This window comes from Pseudoliparis swirei, chromosome 5 (genome assembly GCF_029220125.1).
Source record: "Pseudoliparis swirei isolate HS2019 ecotype Mariana Trench chromosome 5, NWPU_hadal_v1, whole genome shotgun sequence".
NCBI classification, from domain to species: domain Eukaryota; kingdom Metazoa; phylum Chordata; class Actinopteri; order Perciformes; family Liparidae; genus Pseudoliparis; species Pseudoliparis swirei.
Window position 1 is genome coordinate 11,404,313 of NC_079392.1, and position 16,997 is coordinate 11,421,309.

The window sequence follows — 16,997 nt, forward strand, 5'->3', positions numbered from 1 at the left end:
GGATGCAGAGGAAAGGAGGATGGATTGGGGGATGGGGGGGCAGGGAGTGGGTGAGGCAGGATGGATAAGGGGAGGAGAATATGAGAGAAGGAGGTATGTGAGAGGGGAGGAAAAAGGGGGGCATGGGGCCACAATTCCTCCCCTCACCGCAGGAAATCTGTGTGTGGTTTAAACACAAGCCGAGTCTCTCTCTGCAGAACAGCAGCCGGCCTGAGGAACGTTCCGCAGCATGGCCAGCCGGTGAGGGGAACCTTCTTGTTCTTTAATCAAATGTTTTTTGCATGTTTTGAAGTTAGACACTTCTTTCAAGGTTTCAAGGTGATTGTTGGAGACACCACGCAGTGACGTTTGGTGTTTTCCTTGTAAGAAAAGAAAAGTAAAAAAAGGGTGATTTGAGAGCGAGTCGGTTTTCTACTTTTCCACCGGGGAGAGAAAATGGGAGAGAAAAAAACTGAACACAACTCAAACATGAACATTAAAAGATTCAAAAGGTGATTGTTGCTGCATGGAGAGTCTACCCAAGAAAAGCCTGAACACAAATGTTGTCCTGGTGTAGTTTGTCAGGTCCAATGCCAACGTATAAAGTGGTCGTTATTATTTAGAGAGGTGTCGCAGATAAATAAAAATATTTTTTATCTACATGAAATGAACCCCATTGATCAGTGTCTGGAGCTTACATTTGGAATATACAACTTTAGAGAAAGTCCTGATGTAAAAATTTATTATACTGCACAAATGAAACCGTCTTTAAAACCGTCATGTGGGAGAACTGCTCCTCAAATTCATGCTTGTATTTTCCCCTGCAGTGTGGAGCATCCTGCTGCAGGCTACAAGAAGATCTTTGAGACGGTGGAGGAGCTGAACGAACCTCTACCTGCTGAGATCAGTGGTAAGAAAGAGAGAGGGGGCTGCTCCATGTTGTTTCTTTCTTTTTCTTACAACAGAAAGTCTTTACAAAGCCGTTTTAATGGAAACCTTCTGCATCGTCTGATGGATTGCTCTGAAAGGACTTTTCTGGGAACCCACTCCTTCTCTTTCTGACCAACACTGGCATGTTTGTGTGCCAACTATAAAAGGCTCCAGGCATACTTTGTGACCTCAGGATGTTCAGCAAAACTGCTTCTGCCTATGTTGTCATCATACTTTATTGCATTTACTTTGGATTTAATGGACCGTCAAATTATGTGACTCGAGAGGATAAATTATCTGGAAAAAAAGGGTTAATGCTTTTTACCTTTGCATTGAAAATGCGGAAGGTTATGTTTTGATCGCCGTGTATTTCTTTATTTCTTTATTTATTTGTATGCGTGTTCCTCGCATAACAAAAAAGTTTTAAACCGAATCGCATGCAATTTGGTGGGATGATTGGTTATTATCCGGGGACCATTTGATTAGATTTTGTGATCGATCGGGTCAAAGGTCAAGGTCATGAAAAGGTCAACATCTTCTTTTTACCATAGCGCGGTCAATTTATATCCAATTGGCATCCAACTAATGCCAAAATGTTCATAATTAAATGCCCAATCTTGTGATATGCGAAGGTATGCGCTCTACCGAGTGCCCGTTCTAGTTGCATTTACTTTGGATTTAATGGACCGTCAAATTATGTGACCCGAGAGGATAAATTATCTGGAAAAAAAGGGTTAATGCTTTTTTCTACTATTATAGAAATGAAAAGTTGTGATTGTCTCTAAAATTCTAAATTCTACGGGGCACCATTTTGTTTGCAGCACCTTTCATCATAAAATATGTGACAAAGTACGATGAAACATTTGCGTGATGGAGTTCCAACTAATTCCTCTTTGGGTCACATGTTCTGATGGCTCACAGAAGTTGGTGTAACACTTCGCTGGTTAAGCTTAGCTCAAAGGCGGAAGACGGGGAAAGATCACGAAGAAACATGTTACATCTTGTTTGTTTGCTGTATCTTGTTTGGGCCCACATATGGGATGGATTATTTCATAATTGAGCCATGTGCTTATAAACACTAAGTCTGAACAACAGCATGTGATTGTGTGTGTGTGTGTGTGTGTGTGTGTGTTTCAGGTGTTATACCTTCATGGCTTGGCGGCAGTCTTCTCAGGATGGGTCCAGGTCTTTTCGAGGTGGGTGGTGAACCTTACTACCACCTGTTTGATGGACAAGCTCTCATGCACAAGTTTGACCTGAAGAACGGTCAGGTGACCTACTACAGGAAGTAAGAAGACACACCTGTTTGTTCTCCTATGTGTTCGTCCTCCCCTCCTGTGTCTCTTTCTGTGGTGTTTGGCATGGTTCTGGGTCCAAGGTAGTGGGTCCAGGAATGTTGCAGATATTTTATGACCTCTGTTTTCTTGTTCGTGTTGTGCAGCTGAGGCAAAGAGTTGCCAGTATATTCATCCAACTGGAATGTGGCGGAGACAAAAACAATACTCTGCTAGCTGCCGGCCACAAACATCCGTCATCCGTCTCCAATAGTTTTGTCGACTGAGCAGAATCAGCAATGTGTTTTTCCGGAATTCCAAAACCACGTTGACGGTTTTGAACCACAAATGTTGTGTGCCCTTCTTAAGATTAACTGACACGGGATGTGTGTAATCCGTCTGCTCAGGTTCATCAGGACGGATGCGTATGTCCGGGCCATGACGGAGAAGCGAGTGGTCCTCACTGAGTTTGGAACCGCGGCCTACCCAGACCCCTGCAAAAACATCTTCTCCAGGTGAACCACAGACACTATTAGTGTAGGTGCAGTGCTCATGGGCAGCAGGCAACAACATGTGGAAGAGACTCAGTCACTACTTTCATATGTGTCTGTTGAATAGGAAGCTGGAGACAGTTTTTTTCTCACTATTCAGTTTCAACACTAAAGCTGAGTAGCTTCAGTGATTTAACGACCTTATTTGTCCATCCCACGCACACGTTTTGAGAACATTGATTGTTGTTGGTAACATTGTTTAGTACCATTTGTCCTCCACAATTACACCCACGGTACCATAAATATAACAGTAAACTTCCTTAAAGTTGAAACAATAAGTCATATCATCAATTAGTTGTTCAACAGAAAATTGATTAGCAACTATTTGGAAAATTGTTGATTTGTTTGCTGGACCAGATATAAGTTATTAAACTGAATATATTTTGGGGTTTGAGACTTTTGGTTTGCTCAAAAAAGCTGTGTGAGAATGTGAACTTAGACTTTGGGTAATTGTGATGCACATTTTTTTTAATGAATCAAATAAATAAATACAAATCTAGGAATTAATCAAGAAAATAATTTTGATTGATTAATCAATAGTGAAAGTGATTGTTGTTACAGCCCTAAACTATTCATTATACTACAGAACTACCATACAAGTTTGGGTCTGTTTTATGGATGTAATTAGGTTTTTGATAATATTACAGATGTGTTGTTCTATACATATATATATATATATATATTATATATATATATATATATAATGCCCCACAGCGTTAACATATTGTAATATTCTTATTAAAGCGTTACTCACACAAACACACCAACGTATAATCATCATCTTTCCTGGTTTTTAGATTCTTTACTTACTTCAGAGGAATCGAGGTGACTGATAACTGCCTTGTGAACATCTGTCCAATCGGTGAGGACTTCTACGCCGTCACAGAGACCAACTACATCACGAAGGTTGATCCTGATTCGCTGGAGACTTTAAAGAAGGCAAGTGCTGACCGGTCGACCTCATGTGCGTAAACATCGGTCTCGCAACCAAGACTCCACTGATGAAGAATGCAATAATTGTTTTCTTCTTTTTAATTACCAGGGTTACGTTACATCTTAACTTGAGTACATTCTCGCCATTTCAGTTTGAAGACAAGAAGTTTTATACATAAAATGTTGACTGACACATCCTTTATACATCTTTAGGATATATGATTGATCTGGTAAACCCTCATCAGTCTGGTTCTTTCTCTATTCATCATATTCAGTCTTTGTGTGTGTTACATCTGTATTTATGTCAGGTGGACCTGTGTAAGTACCTCTCTGTGAACGGGGTGACTGCCCACCCCCACACCGATGCAGATGGGACAGTCTATAACATCGGAAATTGCTTTGGCAAGAACATGAGTCTGGCTTACAACATCGTCAAGATCCCGCCTGCTCAGAAAGGTGAGAAAAGCAACTCAGCGGACTGACTATTTATTTATTTTCATTATGAAAACACTCACAAAGACCATGCTTATGTGACACACTATCTATTACTGTGGGTTTCCAGATAAGTCTGATCCCCTGGAGAAATCCCAGGTGCTCGTTCAGCTGCCCAGCAGTTCGAGGTTGAAACCCTCCTACGTCCACAGGTAGACTCGGTAGATGTCTCACGATGAACACACAACGCAGTGAAGTCCACCCACAATGCATTGTTTGTGTCTGTGACCCCCTGAAGACGTTGCCACTGCTGCTGACGGATCCCTTTCTGTCTCTCTGCTTGTCTGTCCGTCTGTAGTTTTGGTATGACAGAGAACCATTTTGTGTTTGTGGAGCAGCCGGTGAAGATCAACCTGTTCAAGTTCCTGTCGGCTTGGAGCGTCAGAGGAGCCACATACATGGACTGCTTTGAATCCAACGACAGCATGGGGGTAGGCCGGGGGCGGGGCCACGGGTTCATGGGTGGTTGACTTTTCAGTTTCATGGATGGACTAGGAGGCCTGAACTAGAACCTATGTATTAACTCATGAAGTGACACTTGTTGTTGGTCAATCAAACACAACCACAAAGAGAAACATAATTACCAAAAAAGATCCCCCCCTCCCACTGCGCCGAACACTCCACATTTAAAAGTGTCTAAACCGGCCCCTGAGAGTAGGAAGGCGAGTGTTTGATTGATCACATGACTGTATCTGTTCATATAGAGAGTGTGTGTGTGTGTGTGTGTGTTGCAGACATGGTTCCACCTGGCCACTAAGGACCCAGCATATTACCTGAGCAGCCACAAATTCAGAACGTCAGCTTTCAATATCTTTCACCACATTAACGCCTACGAGGAGCAGGGCTTCATCGTGGTCGACCTCTGCACGTGGAAGGGGTGAGGGCGACCCTCAGGCCGTGTCTGAGCGAGTGTTGTACGGACAGTGCAGTTGTCCCACCCTGACATCTCCCCCTCTGTTTTTGCAGTTACGACTTTGTGTATAACTACCTGTATCTGGCCAACATAAAGGAGGAGTGGGAGGAGGTGAAGAAAGCAGCGATGAGAGCTCCCCAGCCGGAGGTCAGGCGATACGTTCTGCCACTGGATATACACAGGGTGAGGGAGCACACACACACACACACACACACACACACACACACACACACACACACACACACACACACACACACACAAGCACACACATGACCCCGCCTCCTATTAGGACATAGGAGTTCTGTGAGCTAGCTGGCTAGCTTTGCCATCTCCAGAGCCGTCAGTCCAGCTCTCATGGGCTCATTTTCTGCAGTAGGGTTATCATGAAAGCATGGTGGAATTAGCACGGTAACTAGCTAACTAGCCGGCCGCTAAATAAGTCATTGAACAGCTTAATCCTTAATTCACACACTCACAGTGTAGGGATGCACATTGCTAGGATAAGTGACTGCTTTGGATAATCTGGATAAGTGACTGCTTCTCCTTTTCTGTACCCGGTGTTGCATGAAAGCATGGTGGAGTTAGCCATCTTTGTTCGCTGTCTGCTTGTTAGCCATCTAATTCCACCATAGCCTACTTTTATGCCACACTGGCTACAGAAAGCGTTATGGATTCTGGCCCCCAACAACAAGCAAGAGGGCATTCGTGTTTGCTCCAGTAATTCCTTTGTTTCTATTCGGTTATTGGTTAAAATTTTTTTTTTAATGAGTTAACATTTCTTTGGTAGGCCTACCTTCCTAACAAATTGAATCAATTATTTGTACCGTTTGTATGTAAATATTATCCAAAATACCTGCAGTATACCGTAATTTATTCTTAATATCATACAAATAGAATTGCAATTAAGTTGTATTAAAATAACTAATCTGAAGAGTAGTTTCAAATGGTTATGATGTCCTTTTGCACAAATCAAAATGTGGTGGTCATCCTCGATCAGTATTTCATTCAAGTCAGACTTTGCACATTTTCTTTCACTGTTTGTTTGTGTTTTCAGGAAGAGCAGGGGAAGAATCTGGTGTCCCTGTCCTACACTACAGCTACTGCGGTTCTTCGCAGTGACGGCACTGTCTGGCTCGAACCTGAAGTCCTCTTTTCTGGACCAAGACAGGGTAATACACACACACACACACACACACACACACACACACACTATCTATATATATATATATTACTCACCCCGCTGTCTCTCTGTCAGCCTTTGAGTTCCCACAGATTAACTACTCTCTGTGTAGTGGGAAGAAGTATTCCTTCGCCTACGGTCTCGGGCTCAACCACTTCATTCCTGACAGGGTACGAGCGCTTTTCTCACGAGACAGAGTTGGTGCTTGTCTCACCACCTGAAAATCAATCTCAGTCTGCGACCGCTGGTTGTTTATTGTTGACATTGTCATGTAGATAGTCAAGCTGAACGTACAGACCAAAGAGACCCTGGTGTGGCAGGAAGACGAGTGTTACCCGTCAGAGCCGCTGTTTGTACCAACACCTGGAGCCACCGAGGAGGATGATGGTAGAACAAACAAATGATGCTTTCGCACACATGCTCAGACACACACACACACACACACACACACACACACACACACACAAACACACATAAGTGAAACATAGAGCACATTGTGATCTTACGGATTCTTTGATCCTGTACTGGCTTTCATCATCGTTACAGCAGTAGATATGTTGACATGTTAAAGGTACAGTGTGTAGCATTTTATGGACTCCATCAGCAGAAATGGAATATAATATTCATAACCGTGTTTTTGTAAGTGTATAATAACAGGAAACTATACTTTCTACAATGGCCCAGAAGGGACAACCCAAACATCTCTGTCCCTAGAGCCTGAAGGCCACTGTACTAATGTCCTAATGTGGTGAGATTGTGGTAATGATGACCTGGGGTGTTCCACTCTGCGGCTCATGGGGTATTCAGTCGGTTGCAATGTGCAACCACACCACTAGATATCACCAAATCCTACACACTGTCCTTTTCCTAGATATCACCAAATCCTACACTGTCCTTTTCCAAGATATCACCAAATCCTACACACTGTCCTTTTCCTAGATATCACCAAATCCTACACACTGTCCTTTTCAGATAATTAGAAAAAGACACAAGACAAACTATTTTACGCTATTTTACGCTTTTAAAATTCAATGTCTGTCTGTCTCGGTGTTGCAGGTGTGCTGCTGAGCATTGTGGTGAAGCCGGGTGCCGAGAGACCAGGCTTCCTGCTGGTGCTGGACGCCATGAAACTGACCGAGCTGGCCAGGGCCAAGGTCAACGCCATCATCCCGGTGACCTTCCACGGCATTTATAAACCATGACCCTGACCTGCATCTCAACCCAGCCTTCGTCATGACGACAACTGAACAGCTCGTTGATATAAACAATGCCTGCGTAGTTTGCTTCTCACCGTTTATGTTGCTTCTGTTACAAAACATGTATTCCATTCACAATGTTTTATTTCTTAATTATAGTTGCACTTATACACTGTGTAGTTCATCCTAAAGCAAGAGGTACAATTAAATGAAACACAATATTTTTGCAGCACGTAATTTAAAAGCAATTTGTATTTTTCTTCTTGTTTTGAAAAAAAAAATGCTTATCAACACTGCTACCAGCTGTTTTTGGAGACGAGATTTGAAGCTTCATCTGACTTCTGTGGAGATTATTTTTCATACAAATATTATTTTTTTGCTCGAGAAGAGCACTTAAACGGAGCACTTCAGAAAGAGGGTGAACACGGGTAAGTTCATAGATAGAATGATTAAAATTAAGTGTTTTTTGAAGACTTCCAATTTAAATATATGAATGCCGATTCAAGTTTAAAATGAAGCATTATTTTTCAAATTAATTTCTTGAAAGTATTTTGAAGAATATTATTTAAAAACAACACGCTATACATTCACTCTGCAGCTATTATACAATCACATTAATGTTGTTTAAATGTCCTTGCAATTATTGTGATGTTTGGGTGCGAGCAGCTGAACAGCGCTTCACTTCTGTTGAAACATGTTCACAAACACATGCAAATTTACTGCTGTGACATTTTTTATTTCAGAATTCATTCAATACAAAATATACAAGGATTAATTTACATTCGCAATTGCAAGAAGAAGAAAAAACGACACACGGGAAAAAAATAGGATTCACATTGAAGATCTGTAAAAGGATAACAAATATAACCATTCAAGCCAGATCTCTCCTGAACTGGGATGAGGCTCCAACACACCACTGGGCTGCCGAATATAACACCCACACAACAACAAACTCATCGACAGCACTAGCCATTTGCCAGCAGAAGAAATCTAACAACGACATAATAATGAGAATCGTTCACATGTGTTGTAGCACTGGGTGACCTTCTGCAGGTCAAGGTCAAACCTACCAGCGAGAATCTCTAAAATACCAACATGATGAGGCACTTTTGCAGGATTAACCAGTTCCTAAGAACTAGAGTGACTTAGTGCAAATACATTTCCATCACGATACAGCCGTACAAAACACTATTAAAGAGGCACCCTAATAAGGGCATGGCCAGTAGAAGGAGTTAGTAGTTGAGATAAAAACACTCAAAACTTTTCAACTTCAAACAATGTATTTTTCCAGGTCTTTGTTGCCTCTTAGATTAATGTCCTCTCTTGGCAGGTTTGTTATGATGGCTTATTCTTTACATTTGGGAATAATGGATTTATTAGTGCCCCATTAAATCATGTCACAGATCAGCATCACGTCTATTATTATGTATTGTTTTACATTTCAACAATTTGGACTTCCTTTTTGTGTAATTCAATTAAAACAAAAAAACAGCCGTATGCAATAGAATTGGAAAACATATTTCCTCTTACCTGAACCCAATCTAAAAGAGTAGATTCATTATTGTGGGTCCAAACAGAAAAAAGACTCCATCAGTCACATTATCAAATATTAGGTTCGAGGATTGGCAATGAGTGAAACTCAATGTGTGTTATTTAAAGGGATAGTTTGAGTGGACTGAACACGTGGAGTCTGGTGGCAGTGAACCCAGCGGGCTACAGCCACCAGACTGAACTCACAGCGGCTCAATGGGCGGATGTTGAGTCCAGAGGACGCGAGGAGGAGCGTGATTGCGGCCTCTACATACGCAGAAGTGGGGATTGTAGTTTCTCCGTGGAAAGCTGATACTGCCGCTGTTTGATGATGTCCAGGCATTTCTTGAGAATCTGGAAACATTAACGGGATTCAAACACATCGTTAAGAAATCGCTTCAGTTCAAATTGTGTCTTGAAAGGTCTAGAATCTAGATGAAGCCATTTAGTAGCAATAGGTTGTTATTTTACCCTCCTGGTGTCCTGAGGCAGAATGACTCCATCGTCCCAGAGCCTGCCGGACGAGTAGAAAGCTGAGCTCTCCTTTTTCAGCCTCATATTGAGCTCTTCCTCCTGCTTCTCCTCTTCCTCCCGCTCACCGTCAGCGGGAAGCAGGGAGCCCGCGTGACCCGGAGCCGTAATCGACACTTTGGCGTTGGGCCACAGGAACAGGAAATGTGGGTCGAATGCCCGGCCGCACTAGAGACAATCAGAAAACTACTTTTCAAATCATTGTGGAATAGCAATAGTTTAAAGACTCAGGTACTAAAGCAAAACTGTGAAACAAACAACAAACAACAAAAACACCTGAAATATATCTTGTGTTATTGTATGACATTTAAAAAATAAGATGTTTTCTAAATATTTTGCAAAATGTGTGTCCCCAAAGGTAACTTAACGCATCGATAACGCCATCGTTAAATTCTCGCGAGGGAAAAGACGGTGAGATTATCAGACAACCTGGTGACCGTGTCTCTCACCATGGCGTAGCTGTCGGCACCATGGCAACCACCAATCACCACGGTGATTTTGGGGACGGAGGCACACGCTACCGCTGACATCATTGCACCCTGAGCCTTCAGGTGGTTACTGTTCACCTCGGCCTCGAAGAGAAAGAAAAACGAATTTTTAAAAAGTGAAATGGTTCCATCAAAAAGTCACGTTGGCTGACAAAAGTGTGTGTGTGTGTGTGTGTGTATGTATGTGTGTGTGTATGTGCTTTACTGGAAGTTAATACCTGCGTGGTGGAGACTGTTGGAGCTGTTGTGGGTGCTGTGTTCTGGAGGAAGAGGAGGGGGACGTCTCTCTGGTCACACAACTGGACAAAATGGCTTCCTTTCAGTGCGGCCTGGTACGACAGCTCTCCGTTGTTGGCCACTATTCCCAGCAGGTGGCTAACACAGTACATAGACACAGATGAGAAATCAATTCCTTTAGAATGAAGAATAAAACAGTTGGAGCCATCCTGCTGCTGCTGAGGCTTAGCCTCGCAGTTTGGCCTCAGTGCTTTCTGGGTATCCTCGATACACATAACGAAAAACAACACAATACACAAACAACCCCCCCTCCCCCTTCATTGAAAATATATGTCTGCACCCAAGAATATGGGTAAACTGTAATTCCTGTTCATATTACATGTGGTCAGTGAGAGATTCAGGTGCGACTCAAACAATCTGCTTGTAATATATGCCTTTACACTTATCCAACATGTAACAAATACATGGATATTACGATATAAACACTATTATTTGAACATCATTTAGAACTTTAACTTGCCATTTATTGGCTGAAAAGTACAGTGTATGTTGTCCCTGCCCTCAGTGCCTCAGTCGCTGTCTGTTTGTGTCTTTTACCCATGAATCTTTGCAAAGCCAGTGGTGAGTGTGGTACCATAGCGAGCTTTGAACTCCTGGAAGCGACCGCCGTCTGTCAGCCGACTGACCACCTGGATGGACAAAAGAAACACGGCGATAATCAACAAATATTAATGCTGTCATGATTGAGCACTTTTTCGCTCCCCTGGCTATTTGGTCAGAAGGACTATATTTACACTGAAAATGTTGGTTTTTGCACACGGTACCATTTTAACATCCAGGCTGTGGTTATAACTTTTAGGAGCAAGCCCCAGAAGTTCCACTGGATTATACAGCGGCTCCTGCTCAGCTTTCCTCCTCCTCGTCTGCTCCTCATCCTCCTCCTCTTCCTCGGGCAGTTGGAAGTTGAGGGTGGACACAATGTTTCTGGTGCAATCGTAAGCCTCCTTTTCTCTCAGGGCAAAGTGGTCCACACAGCCACTCACTCTGAAACCAGACAACGAATGAACAGACTCGGCTTATTCTTACTGTTATTTCTGTAATACTTGTATATTTTGCGGCTGGTTTCGATTCATGGACCTACTCAGCATGAATGCGGGCTCCTCCCAGGTCCTCCGGTGTGACTTCCTCTCCTGTGGCGGCCTTGACAAGTGGCGGTCCTGCCAGGAATATGGTACCTATCTGGTCCACCATCACTGTCTCTTCTGCCATGGTGGGGATGTAAGCTCCACCTGCCGTGCATGACCCGCACACCACTGACACCTTTTGAATTATCCATTGTTTTCATATATAAAATAAAATAAAAAAAGCAATTTAAGAGACTGCAATTTTTCTAATTGCTAAATAAATACTCATTGATATGTAGTCACTTCACACCTGAATCAACTGATCGTAAAGCTGCAGGGAAAAGACAATTAACTTCAATATATCTTTGTGCTTTGTTTTATGATTAACTTGTTTTCAAAAGCTTTACTTATGTTTCTTTCTTTCATTGTTGTAATTGAAATGAGAAAAGAAAATGTAATTGTTATTTATAATTCATCCAGTTAAATTTGAAAGCTGGCAGTAAATATTGTTGAGGTAATAATCAAATAACTTTCTTTATTTGACAGTTAGTTGTCGACTACATATAGACATTAATACAACTGCTAGGCTACTTCAATATAAATATATATTAAATCATTACACAAGTTAGACATTATTGTGATGTTCCGGAAATTCTCACTTGAACCTCGTTGAACAATAATTTAATAACCGGATCAATTGTTTTCAGAAAATTCAGACTTATTGTATCTCAAACTGTGAGTGCATTTTTACCTTCTACGGCCTAAATATCAATGAATTTAGAATTCAGATGACACTAAAACTGCAAAAAAAAGTGAGCCTTAAAGCAGGCTACCCGAGAACAAATGCGCTGGCAAACAGTCTCACACAGTTCCTCAATATAGTATAGATACGTTTTATCCTTTGTTTATACATTATTAACACGTAATAGAAGTTTTGTCCGATTTTTTGTTTTGCATGGCCCCGGGAATAGTCCGCTTCATATTTTATTTACCTGAGGGATCTTCATGGCAGACATGATGGCTTCGTTATAGAACACCCTTCCTCCATGGTTCTTATCAGGAAATATCTCTGACTGGACAGACAACACACACACACACACACACACACACAGATTCAGAGATTAAAATAGCGGTCAATATATTTCATGTGACATTCAGATCACCAAAAGAAAGACCCTATTCTGATGCTAAGCTCTTATCATGGCAAAGTGTGTGCATGTGTGTGTGTGTGTTCACCTGCAGTGGTAGAAAACCTCCTCCACTGTCAACCAGGTAAATGCAGGGCAGGTGGTTCTGAATGGCTATATCCTGTGCTCGTAGCTGCTTCTTCACGGTGATAGGGTACGCCGAGCCACCTTTTATTGTGGCATCCTGGGCAATGAACACACACCACAGGCCGTTGATCCGGCCAATGCCTGAATGGACACGTGACACAAGGCAGTTTATTATTATAGTAAGGTATTAGAGATACAGGTTTGCAGCTATATAGCAGAGTCTGACCAGTCAGGGTGCCGGCGGAAAGGATGTCGCCGTATGGCAGGCCGAAACCAGCGAATGGCGACAGCTCCAGGAAGTCCTCATCGTCCAGCAGGAGGCGCAACCGCTCTCTCACCAGCAACTTCCTGTGTCTCTGAGTGTGTCTGGCGATGGCTTTCTCTTCTCCACCTTTCCTTACCTTTTCACTCAACTCTAGGTACCTTACACACACACACACACACACACACACACAGAGAGACAGAGTTTTACAGCAGCGTGAGCACATAACCAACTAGTTTCACCTGTAAACTCGAAGGGAAAGTTCAGGGAAGTGTATGTGTCACAGGAGAGCGTGTGTGTGTGTGTGTGTGTGTGTGAGTGTGTGTGTGTGAGTGCATGTGCGTCTGTGTGTTTATGTGCATCAGGTGAGGGTGTGTATGGAGGCAGGTATGGGCGGGGTCAGGATGGAAAGACAAGAGAGGAAAATCACAGAGAGAGAGAGAGAGAGAGAGCTATTGAATAGCACAACGGTATTTTTATCAATAATGCAGCGGGATTCGATCTGAGCTGCTGAGAGTATGACCCACTGGTTGTGGCAGGCCTTGCTGTTTCGGAGGTTAGCTTCATACACAAGATGGTGGTCGGACTGGAGAGGCTGCTCCAGCACCGGGAAGGCGCTCGGCAGAGCTCTCCTCTTCCCGACTGCCGAGCTCACGCTGCGGACCGAACACCGCTCAGCCGCCCTGCAACACACAGGAGACACATAAACTAACTAGGGTTGACCATAACGTACATGACAACATGGTGGAGAGAAGTTGTGACAATATCAGGGCGGCATCTGAAAATCTATAGAGAAATGTCAAAGTAAGCGTTATTGCTGGATTGTTTGTATGTTGTTAAGTTGCCATCAGCTTTCTTTGTACTGTACAAACAGTAGTAATTGATGAGAGCAGAAATAGGAAGAATACCCAACACGTCTCCAGTACATCATCAGCTAACACATGTGTGTTGGTTGGAGGCTTGTACCTTCCACTTCTGAGCCACAGAATCAATCAATCAATCAATCTCTCTATCTATCTGACTGAAAAAGAAGTTGACTATTCTTGTTACAATTATATAAGAAAATATTATTAGTCACAACATAACTATAGGGTATTTATATAGGTTGATCTTCATTCCGCACACAAAACCGCAGCATATTAATAAATAAGTCGTTAGCATGTCGTCCACCTGGGTAAAAGGAGGCACGAAGGCACTCCTCCTCCTCCCCTGCTCACACTCCTTTTAGGGTGGAAAGAGAGCAAATACACGAAGGAACCGGTTGGTACGGTAGATGATGTGATGCCAACATATTCAGAATAAACAAGCTATCGGAATTCAAAACTTTAAACCGATAACTATGATTTGTACACTCAAACTCAAGAGTAAGGTTTTCCTATGAACTGATGTATTAAACCACACTGGGAGGATTGGGCCGTCGTGTCGTTCAACCACTCTTCTTCGCTGTTTCTGGTCAACCGGCCGTCCTAAAGATTACGTCACAGAAAAGGACCTTCTGCTCAACTAATCACAAGCACGCGCTTTGACCAGCGCAGGTGGTAGTAGGCACTCCACCGATGCATACCTCATAACTGTACCGCTTTGCCAAATTGCATTGGCCTGCTCGCCTTCAAAATAAAAGCTGCACGTTTTCAACGCGTCGGCTCCAGCGATTTTTTATTGTTACCTTCGCATTGAAAATGCGGAAGGTAATGTTTTGATCACCGTGTATTTGTATGCGTGCGTGCGTGCGTGTTATTCGCATAAGTAAAAAAGTATTAAACCAGATCGCATGACATTTGGTGGGATGATTGGTTATTATCCGGGGACCATTTGATTAGATTTTGGGATCGATTGGGTCAAAGGTCAAGGTCATGAAAAAGGTCAAAATCTTCTTGAATCGCATGAAATTTGGTGGGATGATTGGTTATTATCCTGGGACCATTTGATTAGATTTTGGGATCGATCGGGTCAGAGGTCAAGGTCATGAAAAGGTCAAAATCTTCTTTTTACCATAGCACGGTCAATTTGTATCCAATTCGCATGCAACTAATGCCAACATGTTCATAATTCAATGCCCGATCTTGTGATATGCGAAGGTATGCACTCTACCGAGTGCCCATTCTAGTTTTTCATGTGTGCAGTCAGGGTGTGTAGCCCACCGTGAATTAATGCCGTTTAACTAGGAAGCTGGACTAATAATGATGTTGATGATAATTTAGTTTTACACATGCCAGAGGATTAACCTAAAAAAAACATTTGTATGTATTCATTTTTGTTATTCTATGTATAATAGTTAACATGGCGAACAGTAAATACACTTGAAGGATCTTGTCAGATAGCTTACTGGCGTTATGCTGGCATGCATGACCACACAGCCAGCAGTAAGGTGAAAGCTGAATGTAAATAAACTCTTTCTCCAGTCAGACTCATCACACATCTCAATATTATCAAGAAGTATTCATGCAAATAGTTTAAGAAGGCTATACTTAAATACATTAATTGATAATATTTGTAATCATCACAGAGAAATATTTCCAGTGTTTAGGCTCTAATGGCGAATGTATTCACGATCAGTGTGAGAAAGTGGAAGAAATATCATGCCCATGGCTATTTGTTTATGTATTTAATTAATCTATCCTAAAATGTACATGTTAGAAAATGTGCAACTTTTATTTTGAAGGCGAGCCGACCCTAACTGTTCACTACTTTACTTCCTATGGAGTCTTCGTGCTGTTCTTTTACTGCTAATACTGTGTTTCCTTCTGGCGTGAGGGACAATTAGCCAGCTAACGTTAGTCTGTACACGTGTATAACCATACGTGTGTTAAATGGCGTCAAGTGTGCACGTCTTATTCAAACCCGTGAGTCAAAGCTCATTTTAATAGTTTTGCATGGAGCCTTTGACGGGAGAAAGAAATGTATGCCAAAGGTCGTCCAGACCTCCGAGTGCCCTTCAAGCAAACATGTGTGGTATAGGATCCATGAGAATAAAAGCTGCACCGTATCTTACCTTATAATACAGCGGTACATGTTTGGCAGCGTATGTTGTGATTGCCAGCCTTCTTAATGTCAGCGTATTCAACCAGGCACTACTAATCGATCTCAGCTCAAAATAGGCTCCTTCGAGATGAGCCAGTCCTGCGCAGAATCGATCACCGAGAATCGCCGCACAATGCATGCATTTTATATATTTAAAAAACGGCAAAACACATTTAAACTAACATGCTAGGGGATCAACCTCAAAGAAAAAAAGACAGAAAAAAGCGTCAAATAATTTATTTTAAAGTGGGATACTAAGACATCACAACTATGATTGTGTAATTAAACATGTATTTATTTTATTTATTTATTTTTGCACAATTCAAACAATGAAACAAAATAAAAAATCACAACAGAGATAAATGAATATCACAATGCACAATGTAAACTTACTTACATTTGGTCAACATAATCCATACACTTATGATAGATGCCCTTTCCTAAAAATGATTTGTTATAGCTAAAAAATCCAAATAAAACATAATAATGCAAAGTCTTTGTACAAAACGTCACTAATATAATTTGAGACATTTCCCCATAACTTTACAGTACTGACAATGCCAAAAAGAACAAGGCACAGGTTGAGCTGTGCAAAAGGCACTATTGATACATCTTTCTTAAATGTCTTGAGAACATGTTTTGCAGCGTAAAATAGAAGCAATGGTGCTAACAACTCAGAAAACTTCAAATTCAGAGGTGACTCAATCATTTCCTGGTGACTTAATCTTCTTTAGATGACTTATGGCAACTTCAACTTTGTCCAAAGGGATTGGTGTGAAGCAGTGAGCGTGTGTCTATGTTCAGCAGCCAGCTTTGTTGACGTTCCGTGAAGGTCTGATCGTTTGGAGTCACTTCCCTCTGGTAAGTGGCTGCACTTCATCAGTACCAAAGTCTCCTGCCACAAAATTTTTTTAAAGGAAAAGTTCATCCAGCCCCCCCGATTCTATGTATACTTCATATTATAGGTTTGCACATCCTGCACAACATACTTATTATAGTATTTTTAATATTTACAATTGGATTTTTCTGTTGCATGGCTTTGGACTTTGCTTATATGTGTATGTTCTCTTAATATTATGTAT

At 41.9% G+C, this 16,997-nt stretch overlaps 2 protein-coding genes across 3 annotated transcripts; one reads left to right on the top strand and one right to left on the bottom strand.

Moving 5' to 3' along the window:
• Window positions 1-204: 204 nt before the first annotated feature.
• LOC130194209 (retinal Mueller cells isomerohydrolase-like) lies at window positions 205-8,858 on the top strand. Of its 2 annotated transcripts, XM_056415105.1 has the most exons (14): window positions 205-240; window positions 807-889; window positions 2,047-2,197; window positions 2,591-2,698; window positions 3,532-3,673; window positions 3,976-4,123; window positions 4,230-4,311; window positions 4,458-4,590; window positions 4,894-5,036; window positions 5,126-5,255; window positions 6,127-6,241; window positions 6,328-6,422; window positions 6,528-6,639; window positions 7,309-8,858. In XM_056415105.1, exons 1-14 carry the CDS (start codon window positions 230-232, stop codon window positions 7,452-7,454), a joined length of 1,599 nt encoding a protein of 532 aa, XP_056271080.1. In that variant the 5' UTR covers window positions 205-229; the 3' UTR covers window positions 7,455-8,858. The 2 variants fall into 2 exon arrangements, with proteins under 2 accessions (XP_056271080.1, XP_056271081.1); XM_056415106.1 differs by lacking the exons at window positions 205-240; window positions 807-889 and having other exon boundaries at window positions 2,047-2,105.
• si:ch211-198n5.11 (methylcrotonoyl-coenzyme A carboxylase 2) lies at window positions 8,161-15,973 on the bottom strand. Its single transcript, XM_056415104.1, has 12 exons — window positions 15,887-15,973; window positions 13,422-13,577; window positions 12,859-13,055; window positions 12,595-12,773; window positions 12,351-12,431; window positions 11,376-11,554; window positions 11,059-11,278; window positions 10,832-10,923; window positions 10,216-10,372; window positions 9,959-10,081; window positions 9,450-9,677; window positions 8,161-9,332 (listed from the first exon to the last, which is right to left on the bottom strand). Exons 1-12 carry the CDS (start codon window positions 15,904-15,906, stop codon window positions 9,246-9,248), a joined length of 1,719 nt encoding a protein of 572 aa, XP_056271079.1. The 5' UTR covers window positions 15,907-15,973; the 3' UTR covers window positions 8,161-9,245.
• Between the last annotated feature and the right edge of the window lie 1,024 nt (window positions 15,974-16,997).

Bases quoted from the DNA above. Each gene is read 5' to 3' on its own strand.
- LOC130194209 (XM_056415105.1), top strand. The intron at 890-2,046 runs GTAAGAAAGAGA...TGTGTGTTTCAG, and splicing joins TCTACCTGCTGAGATCAGTG to GTGTTATACCTTCATGGCTT. The intron at 6,423-6,527 runs GTACGAGCGCTT...ATTGTCATGTAG, and splicing joins ACCACTTCATTCCTGACAGG to ATAGTCAAGCTGAACGTACA.
- si:ch211-198n5.11 (XM_056415104.1), bottom strand. From the start codon at position 15,906: ATGTACCGCTGTATTATAAG. The intron at 12,432-12,594 runs GTGAACACACAC...TTGTCTGTCCAG, and splicing joins GAGGTTTTCTACCACTGCAG to TCAGAGATATTTCCTGATAA. The intron at 10,082-10,215 runs GTATTAACTTCC...TTTCTCTTCGAG, and splicing joins CAACAGTCTCCACCACGCAG to GCCGAGGTGAACAGTAACCA.